The sequence below is a fragment of the Syngnathoides biaculeatus genome, chromosome 17, assembly GCF_019802595.1.
Source record: "Syngnathoides biaculeatus isolate LvHL_M chromosome 17, ASM1980259v1, whole genome shotgun sequence".
Classification (NCBI taxonomy): domain Eukaryota; kingdom Metazoa; phylum Chordata; class Actinopteri; order Syngnathiformes; family Syngnathidae; genus Syngnathoides; species Syngnathoides biaculeatus.
This window is the reverse complement of record NC_084656.1, coordinates 11,826,745-11,837,456: the sequence shown is the minus strand read 5'-3', so window position 1 is coordinate 11,837,456 and position 10,712 is coordinate 11,826,745. Positions and strand designations below refer to the sequence as shown.

Genomic DNA, 10,712 nt, shown 5'->3' with positions numbered 1-10,712 from the left:
AAAAAAGAAGAAATTGCTTATATTGCAGTCATCTTACAGTAAATCTTGAGTTAGTGCTGATGTTTGAAAACGTCTTTTATTTCTTTCGATTTCTCTTATTTTGTATTCAGGTACAGGGGCAACACAAGACTGAGAAATTTGAACACTTCAACAAGTATTTGGAAACAGGTGACTGTATTGAAAAGGAGCGTGCAAGAAAGGCTGAGTTGTTCCCAAGCAATGATGGGTTCACCACCATGAGGTTCACCACTTTGCGAAGAACTGCTTGATCTAAAAACAGAATGTTTCTCAATTTACAATTAGAAAGAATTTAAGGATTTTGTTGTCAGTAGAGTATAATTTAATTAAAACATTCAGAGAATATGGAGACGTCACAGGTGGCACTACATTTAAAACCCAGAGAAAACCCAGTGCCCAGAGAAAACCTAGGCAGGCGCAGAGAGAACATGGAAACTCCACACAGGGGGAGGCCGAGATTTGAACACCAGTCCTCAGAACTGTGAGGCCAAAGCTCTACAGCTGAGTCACCAAGAAATAAGCAAATTTTTTTCCCCCAAAATATTGTCTTCTTGTTTGAGATTTGAATTTTGCAATTAAACTTGACCAGTAAAGCTAAAATTTGGTTTCATATCTTTTAAAGACATCACATGACTGCTCATCTGTTTTTTCCCCCTTCGACCTTCCAGACTTGCTGTGCATCCGGTCGAAGTCAGCAGCGATCTCCAACGCTGTTTTATTGCTCATCTCGGGCACATTGAAGTACACAAACAGCGCAGAGACCAAGCACACCAACAGGAATACGACAAAGCAGAAGGAATCGAGGTGCTCCTGGAATGGAAGCATTCGCATTCTGGGTGAGTTTGTTAACCCAATCAGAACTTTCTTCATGCAAATGAAAACATGACGAAGCTCACCACTAAGATGGGGAAGATCATCCCCACCACAAACATGCCGGTCCAATTCAAGGTCCAGCTGACAGTGATTGCACTCGCTTTGAAAGCCTGAGTGAAAATTTGACCCGGAAGGGGAACAATTACTCCGCCTAAGTGGCAAAAACACATGGATGCGATTCATTCAGGCGGCTGACATTTAGTTGTTAAAACCTTTTTTTTTTTAGGTGAATGCTGGCATCCCCACCTAAACTCCTTTGCATGCCAATGTCAATGTTACACCCCAAAAGTGACACGTCAGCACCTGTCACAGGCGTAGCCGATGGACCCCCCCCCTTTTTTTTTTTTAAATGCTTTTGCTTGAATGAAAACTCATCACCCTTCACCTTACTTCCTTGGGATGAAGATGCCCCAAAACACAGGCAAAAATAATACTGTGGTCAAAATGAACCTTCCCAACTGACTAAAAACATTTACCATTCTATCACCAGACCCTTTCGGAGGCACACCCGCCCATTTTATTTTTCTTTGAGTTGTTTTTTTGGGGAGGAGCAAAGTGACAAACTTAACTGGCCCCAGACAAAAACAGAAGAGGAAGGTGAAAATGAGGACCATGCTGCAGTACGATACCCAGAAGATTTGATGCTAGGGAGGGAAAAAAAAAAAACATCAAGTGCCCGTTGTAGCTTTTAATTTGAACATGTTAAAAATCCAAAAATGCAGTTTTTTCTGTGGCTCACCTGCAGATAGATAGTAATGGTAAGGAGCACTAAGGTAATAGCCACAACTACGTATCCTGCGAAGAGGAGCAATTTCTTTCCTATCCTGTCAATGATCATGAACTGCAGTATCAGGAAGCAAGGCACAGAGAAAAATGCACATATTAATGTTTTACAATGATGGTTATGCAGGGACAAACTACCACGAGGTGGCGCTATAATTACACTGCTGCCTTGCAGTTAACGCCTGTGCAAATGCATGTAAAATTAAGTTAAAAGAACCAAAGTGAATGATGTCAATGTTGTGATTGACAGGTAAGCAATACAGCGTAAACATCGCTTCTCATCCTACATCCAATTTCCCACTTCCCATGATGCACATTGGTGTTAAAACGTTTTTTTTGTGTGTATGTAAATTCTCCCTGTCCTTTTATAAATAACATTTTCACAAATCCAAACCGGAAAATATATATCTAACAGGAAATGTTGGCTATTCCTGCATGTTTTCATTTAAAAATGTCATTGCACATCTCTCCAATTGACTGGATTCCATACAGAGAAAAGTCATAAGATGGTACTTACACACACTAGATAGGAAAACATTTCACACATCCCCATTCCCAAAGCGGAATAGCGTAGCTGGTATTCGTGAATGCCTGCTGCACGGAACACATCATAAGAATAGAAGTACACCTGCAGTGAAGCGTAATAATGCATATTTATTTACAGATACAGTATATAGAGAAATAACGTCATGCAAAGGAGTCAACTTTAACTAATGACAGTTTAAGTTGCTCTCCAATAATGAGTGCGTGAAACGGAACAACGGTTAAACAATGAAGGAAATTAAACTTCAATGCACCAAACATCATCAAAAAAGATCGTGGAGAGGAGGATTTGATGGCAGTTTCGCAATTCTTACATTTAATGAATTTGAACGTCTTTGCAGGATGTCAAAATAGCTTTGTCAAAGCTGCTGTTTGGGTTTGAACTGCCTTATACTCTCATAAATCTTTAGTTTAAGGTTCTCAACAGGTATAAGGTCGCGGAAGGATGGTGGGCCACATCATGAATTTCCCAAAGGAGCAGAGGTTCTCCTTGCAGCGTGAAGATGATTTTTCTACAGAAACTACGGTTCGGTCAGAAACTGGTTACTGTTCAGCCGTCATTTTCACACCTTCAGGGACCCTAAAACGTAGAACCAGCTCTACCTTGAATCTGACATCTCCTCGGTGATGTCGCAGCCTTGTTGGGACGTGGTGGCCATCCACCAAATATCCTCTTCTGCATCTGTCTGGCCCATCCAGGCTAGCACGGAACACCTCGGTGAACATTCTCCTGCTGCAAGGAATTCTTCTGCTTCATTGGCTCCTCTGGGCATTAAAGGAGAGGAAGTCATGTTGTGGCCCCAATCTCCCCCTTACCACAACCCTGTTGAGAACCTTTCGCACATCCTCAACAAAAGATTTTAAAGGTAAGAGCCAGTTCACATCCAAACAGCATCCGTTTCCACCATTCTGAGAATTTTTTTCAAGGAAAAACAGAAAACATACTCACAAGCTCATTGGATGTCAGAATTTTGCCGCTGCTTTCAAACAAGGGTTCTTACATTAAAATCTAACCTAACCAGTGAAATTTTTTTTATTTTAACTAGCTTATGAGTCCAGTAAATATCGACTCATACTGCTTCCAATTCAACTAAGGATTATTTTCAGCTCTTTATAACCTATAAAATGTTTTGAATTTATGTTGTGCATATAATTTGGAACAGATCATTTTAAAAATGGTTTTTGGGATGTTTGTTCTTAAATATTCCAAACATGCTCAAGTAGTTGATAACTTGAAACTGATATCCATTGTCATTTGATTTAGGAAAACATGAGAAAAATATCATTTACATAATAATGTGGAAGGCAATACTCTATAGTCTATGGCCTACAGTCATCATGGCCCTATGAGGAAATGCATGGTAATGTGGCATCGTAAGATAAAAAAAAAAACACAATAATAACTCCAAGTTCAAAGTGGTCATTTGTGTTGATGATTGAGGAAAAAGCTGAGCCTGAGCTGTTGTGGTTTTGACTAATGAACTCTGCCTTGCAAGCGTGGGAAAATGTCAAAATACAAAGAAAAATTAATAATGGTAGGTAGGAGCATAAGTAATTTTCTTGGTATTTAGCAGACAAAAGTGGTCAGTCAGTCAGCCATCCACTTTGTAATACATATTCTACAGTATTTGAGATTTACACAACCGTTCCAATGAAACGTTTTTTTAACTGATGTCGTCACTCACTGCGTTGATGCCTGAAAGTTGCAGCGAGATGAAGGTGACGATGATGGTCATCAGCTGCCAGCGAACGCTTCTTTCCCGAATCAGCTCCATCACAGAGTGACTTTGGATGTTCTGGTGGGCAGCTTTCTCCACCAACATCTCCTCCAACTCCCTGCTGTGGTCCTTGTTTCCCCAAAGCCTCATCATAGCTAAGATGCCGCAACGTGGCAAAAATGTGACATCGATGGCCGTGCATCTGACTGCAAAACAAAAAATGTGTGCGGTCGCACCTTTCTCGCACGCCGGCTCGTCTACTCGGTTTAGCAGCAGGTATTTGGGAGATTCCGGCAAAAACGGGAGTGTGACGAGCTGAAAGATTGCAGTGAAGCCACTGAAGCCGAGCAGCCAGGGCCATCGATCCTCTGCGCCAAGTAACTCGCTGCAAGGAGTGTCGCTGAATTAGCACCAATCGGAGTTACTCGATTTGTTTGAATTTTCTAGATGATAATAAATGCCAGCATGTGATCGTAGAGTCGCTGGCTCCAAACCTATTCATCTATCAGTTTTCGGTTTCATTTATCCTGAGTAGTGTTGCAGTTTAGTTGCAGTTGTACCCCACCTCTCGCCCAAAGATAGCTGGGGTAGACTCCAGCATGCCCACGACCCTCGTGAGGATAAGCAGTACAGGGAATTAATGAATGTGTGATTGACTGATTACCATATCGACAATGAAGCATGGTGGCGGCAGCAGCATGCTTTGGAGCAGGATTTCTTCAGGTGGAACTGGGGCCTGAGTCAAGTGGGGGAATTATGAACTATGAAATATCAATCGTTATTCTTACAAAGCCTTCAGACTTCTGATAGAAAGCAAAAAAAAAAAGGTAATGAAAAGGCTACTCGGTTTAGTTCGGGGTACATCAAAGGATGATGGCATTTGTACACTCCTCCCCTTTAGCATGAGTTTGAATGTGATCTCACATCTCTCGTTTTGGGGATGTGCGCATACGTGCAACCAAATTACCTTTGTGGTTTACCCATTTTGAAAAGGTTTTTCTTTTCTTTTTTTCTCTGTTGAGTTGGACATTTTCTATGTAACATCACTAGTGGAGGGAAACGTTTTGAAATTATTTATCTTGGGTCTTTTATTTGTAGGTCTCAAAAACATGGCATTTCAAAAGGGGTGTCTACATTTTTTTTTTTTTAATCCACTGTAGTTGTTTGGCCACAATGAAGAAGGCCAGCCAAATGTGAGATGAGGATCGTTTGTTGATGTTTAGGCTCCCAAACAATTTGACACTCTTCTCACTTTTAAGGAAGTGTACGCTCCTGAAGGTTTTCACCGTATTTTAATTTACTGACTTGCACCTGTGTTCCTATTCCTCAGGTCACGTCTCACCTGAGCCCCAAAAGCTGACCACTGAACTTCCCTATGCCGATGAATGTGCCGATGGTCACGCCCACCATCGCTTGCAGCATCTTTGGGGTGCATTCAGTGAGGTACAAGCTGTGAGCAGACAGACTGATTCCTGCATATACACACACACACACACACACAAAAAACTATTCGGTGGTGACCAAAGATTCAGTTATACTGATACCAAAAGAGAAATGAAGCAGATTTAGCAGGGGATTAAAAAACAACATCAGTTAGGCTCGACTCCAGTTCACTTGCAACATTAGTGGTGGCAAGTTGAGCCCACAAGTTGTCTCAAAAAGATTATTTGGAGTGACGCTAACCACTGTTTGTTTTAAGTCACTCCCAAATATACTCAGAACATAGTAGAATGGTAGAATATAAAAAGTATTCAATATTAACTCTGTGTGATCAGTGTTGAGCCCAAGCACCAACTCTGATTGTAATGTGGGAAGTTATCTTTTCTGTGCCGTGTTGGTTGTCTTGAGTATACCAGACACTATATTTTAAGAGCAGTAAAAACATTGTTGCCAGTTTTTATTCCTCATCATTGTCGGGTTTTCCTCATTTAAAAAAAAAAAAAGTTGCGAAATTAAAAAGCATTACGTGTGCAGCCTGCTTTATCGTCTCACCTGAATTGATGCCGGACAGAAATCGCCCCACCATGATCATTTCAAAGGACGTGGCCGTTTGGCTCAAGAGCATCAGCACAGCTCCCGTTATAGCCACAAAATTGTTAAACAAAAGACAATTTCTCCTGAGCGGGATGGGAAAACAGCGACCTGGATGAATGCCAAGTGTAATCTTGAAAGAGAAAACATATTTTGTACACGAACCTGCCAACAATTGCCAGGAAAGGAGCTGCCAGTAACGAGCCCAGCAAGCCCCCAATGCTAAAAATGGACACAGTGAAGGACCAGATGAGCGAGAGCTGCCACTCTTGTATGTAGACATTGTATCTCCGTATGCATGTTTGGTTCACCAGCTCCTTGATGTACTGCAATCAGCACATGGCAACATTCTCTGACTGTATCATGACTTCTCACTGCCGATAGCGCAACAGATGGACTTACAGTGGAAGGAGACGCCACGACAGAAATTCCAAATCCATACTGAAATGTCCCTCCGATGCCCGAGATGAAAATGGCAACGATGACGAGAGGACAGTCCAGCTGCAAAGAACAAGAAGGAGGAGAAGGGTGCATTTCCTCGTATCAATATGCAGGCTATAATACAGTCTTAACTGAAGATATGAATGCGTAATTACATTAGCAAAATAGAATTAGGACGTACCAGGAGTGTAAGCCGCTGTAGCATTGTTGGTCTTGTTATGCAGGCCATCTTTATCAATCACTGACATGCTAATCTGGTGCTCCACATTCATAACGCTGTCCTGAAATGATTAGCCTCACCGTCAGCCTGAAGAATAGTCTTGGGATACCTTTTACAATTGTGTTTGCAGGAAGGTGATGATGAACACTCTGGGCAGGTTGTACTAAACCACGTTTTTCAAAGCAAATAAAGATACTTGATGAACTTGTTCTATTCTAATGGACTACACAGAACCTACAGAGAAAACTGTCCTCCGGGCCACAGTGAGGATAATTCTTCATTTGAAGGCGTCTGGGAAAACTCTTGGAACTACATTCTAAAACAGAGGTATTGAGTACAAAGACTTTGTTTCCTTACCAAACTAATAAATAGACTACTTTTTACTTCTAAAATTGGTACTTTTTGCTCGTTGCACTTAGAAAAGCCTCATTTTATATCTTTTTGGATTGTGTTTAAAAGTCTAGTGTCATCCCTATAAACATTCTAAAATACATATTGAAATGAAAAATACATAAGATAACTTCAATGTCCACATGAAAAAAATAAATAGGAGCGGAGAGCACATCATCCATGCACTAAGTTGCAGAAGTGTCAATCAACATCCAAATGGTCGCCATATTGACTGCATCCCCTGTCCGTGACGTCACCCCAGACATTCGCCATTGAAAACACGCTGTGGCCCCTACTGTAGGACACGCCCCTTCAGACACAGAAGCAAAGAAAGAAGAAAACAACCGAGTGAAGTGTCCAAGGCAATATTGTTAAGAGCCATATTTTGATGACATGCGGATAACGGCCAAACCAACTCCCCACCCCATCCACCTCAGTGCGGCGGTGATAAACGCCCACTTCCGCGGCGGACATGAGCCACCCCAGCTGACAAGGCCGACGGCAGGTCCGGCCTTGTCAACAAGGCCGGTAGCGATCCAGAAGGCCGTCCTTCAGCAGCTGTGCATGGAAGCCTTCCGATGCACACATCGACACATTTAGCAACCCTCATTTATGGATTACTGCCCCCCCACAAACTATTTTTTTTTTAGTAGCTGTATACACACCTACCTGTCATTTGTAACCCACGGAGCTATAGTCTTTTGCACCTGTGCAATCCATTTTTCACAACGAACCGGGTCTCTTGCAAACTTATGAAGGGTTAATCCGTCCTCCCGAGTGTTCAAGCAATGTGCAGCAATGCAACGAGCTGGCATTTTGACAAACACGAAGGAACAACAAGCTACCTTCCCGGAGGTAAAACCAATAGAAATAAACAAGTCCACTTGAGGGCGGTCCTGCCAAGTACATCACTTCATGTTTCTTCTCAAAAACATATCCTTCGAGAGGATTTTCATGGCGGCAGTTACAAAAAGTTGTATATGTCAAAATCATGTTTTGTGGAGAAAAAACACATGGCTCCATGTCGGCTGCCATTTTTTTCATTAACAACATACTAAAAATCATTCATTTCATGACAGTGGCACTTTAAGAACAGCTCTTCCGAGGGGATCTCGAGGCGTGCCAAGGCCAGATGGGAGACATAGTCTCTCAAGCATGTCCTGGAACATGCCAGGTACACTTTACCTGGGAGGTGTCCAGGACACATCCGAATCAGATGCCCCAGCCACCTCATCTGAATCCTCTAAGTGTTGAGGAGCAGGCGCTCTACTCTGAGCTCCACCTGGATGACCCAGCATCTCACATATCTGTTCTCATCTAAAGGAGAACACAGATACCCTGCAGAGGATACACATTTCGGTCTCTTGTGGCTCACTCAAATCTTGATCTATTGGTCATGACCTACAGCTCCTGACCATTAGTTATGGTAGGAGCATAGATTGACTGGTAAATTGGGAGCTTTCGGCTTAGCTCCTCCTTAACCACAACAGACTGAAACCAAGTCTACATTGCTGCAGATGCTGCACCACTCTCTCTGTCAATCTCCCATTCCATTCTTCTCCGCTTTATTTACAAGAGCCCAAGATACATGAACTCCTCCACTCGTGGCAAGATTTCATCCCTGACCTGGAAAGGGCATACTACCCTTTTCTGACTGAGGACCATGGTCTCAGATCTGGAGGTGCTGATTTTCATCTGAGCCTCTTCACACTCTGCTACAAAGCACTCCAGTGAGAGATGCAGATAACAGCTTGATGAAGTCAGCAGAACCACATCATCTGCAAAAAGCAGAGATGCAATACTGAGGTCACCATACCGGACCCCTTTTAAGCTCTGGCTGCGCCTAGAAATTCTGTCCATAAAGGTAATGAACACAATTGGTGACAAAAGGCCTTGGGGCTGTCCAACACTTACCACAAACAAATCCGACTGATTGCCAGAAATGCGGACCAAACTCTGACACTGGTCGAAGAGCCAATATCAGGGGGTTTGGTGCCCTGTACTTCCGAAGTAACCCCCCTCCTCCCATCCCCCACAGGATTCCCCAAGGGAGATGGTCGAAGGCCCTTTCAAAGTTCACAAAAGCCTGGAGCAATTTTGGGAAAACTCGCATGTACTCTCGAGGACCTGCCAGTGGTGTAGACCTGGTCCACTGTCCCATGGCCAGGACGAAAATCACACTGCTCCTCTTGAATCTATGAGTCGACTTCCTGATGGACTATCCTCTCCAGAACCCCTGAATAGTCTTTGCTGGCGAGGCTGAGCAGTGTGATCCCCTGTAGTTGGAACATACATCTTCTTAAAAAGCAGGACCACCACGACGGTCTGCTAATCTCAAGGCACTGTCCCTGATGTCCATGCAATGTTGCAGAGGCACGTCAACAAGGAGAACATCCTAAGCCTTTAGGAAGTCTAATCAAATCTCATCCATTCCCGGAGCCCTGGCAATGAAGAGCTTTTTTTTATCACCTCTGTGACCTCAACCACGGAAATAGGAGAGGTCGCCTCGGACACCCCAGGCTCTGCTTCCTCATGGGAAGGCGTGTCAGTGGAACTGAGGTCTTTGAAGTATTCTCCCCGCCGATTCCCAACATCCAGAGTCAATGTTGATGGACCAATAGTCCCCTGACCCAAGGCCTAAGCTTTTGTCCTCATGGAATCTTTTTTTTTTAAACGTACTTTTTACTTTTTCATAGTTTATTACTTTTAATTGTCCTCATTGATACTTCATGTCTTCTGAAGTCTTCATAAACCTTAATATTCTACTTGAGCAAGGAGCATGAATTGTATTGACACCTTGGTTCGAAAACATATAGGAAAAGTTTCCGCTCAGTTTCCAGTGAAATCAGTTTTTATAACCATCAACCAAGAAGCGTTGACACCTGAGTTTTATTTTTGCATTTGAGTTTACTTATTAAATAAAAGTGGACTTCAGCCACAATTTTATTTTTACATGTTTGCGTTTACTTGTTAAACAAATTTGGACTGGAACCTCAATTTTTGCATCAGGTTTAGATGCAAATGGGGTTACAATGAAAAACAAATTCGTTACTCTCTATTTGTTTTAACGTGGCATCGTGGATGACTGGTCAACACATCGACTTCACAGTTCTGAAATGTTTTCAAAAAAACCTGGGACAGAGGCAATTGGTTATCGAGCACTTCAGTGTGTACCCCGCCTCTCGCCCGAAGATAGCTGGGATACCCTCCAGTACGCCGGCGACCCGAGTAAGTTGTACAGAAAATGGATGGATGAATTGATGGATTTGTTTTATTTTTACTAAGCTGTTATATTTGATCTCTACAGTCTTTAGAGTGTTCAACGGCAGGTTGTGTTGACCACACTTGTCACGACCGGAACACGGGGTTTGACCCAAATGCACAACTCACTAGGCGTAGAGGAGGTTTGGGAAACGTCTTTATTTAGTCCAGTGTCGAGAACCCAACAGGCAGTCCACGGAAGCAGCAGTAATAAAATCGGCAGGCATGAAAGACAGGTCAGTAGGCAGGCAAGAGTTTGTACACATGAGTGCAGGAACAGGATCAGGAGAGTGCGGTAATGAGGCATGATGCAACGATCTGGCAAAGGCCAGACCGTATGTGTGGTCCCATTTGTATAGGCCGTGATCACGTGAAACGAGGCGCAGGTGTGCGCTTCCACTAATTGCTGCAGGTGCGTGCCGTGTCGGGGACTG

The 10,712-nt window shown here is 43.0% G+C and overlaps 1 protein-coding gene and 1 long non-coding RNA gene across 3 annotated transcripts in view; one reads left to right on the top strand and one right to left on the bottom strand.

The window, feature by feature from the left end:
• The window catches only part of LOC133490618 (uncharacterized), a 58,156-nt gene that overhangs the window by 32,443 nt on the left and 15,001 nt on the right, over positions 1 to 10,712 (top strand). For both annotated transcript variants that reach the window (XR_009792253.1, XR_009792254.1), the window contains one exon: positions 687 to 854. This is a non-coding gene — a long non-coding RNA (uncharacterized LOC133490618). The remainder of the gene's footprint in view (positions 1 to 686; positions 855 to 10,712) is intronic.
• Positions 561 to 6,766, bottom strand: LOC133490616 (solute carrier family 2, facilitated glucose transporter member 9-like). The gene is made up of 13 exons (XM_061800898.1): positions 6,589 to 6,766; positions 6,369 to 6,467; positions 6,132 to 6,292; positions 5,928 to 6,052; positions 5,278 to 5,407; positions 4,172 to 4,320; positions 3,903 to 4,090; positions 2,192 to 2,302; positions 1,631 to 1,732; positions 1,461 to 1,535; position 1,384; positions 915 to 1,042; positions 561 to 828 (listed from the first exon to the last, which is right to left on the bottom strand). Exons 1-13 carry the CDS (start codon positions 6,634 to 6,636, stop codon positions 613 to 615), a joined length of 1,533 nt encoding a protein of 510 aa, XP_061656882.1. The 5' UTR covers positions 6,637 to 6,766; the 3' UTR covers positions 561 to 612.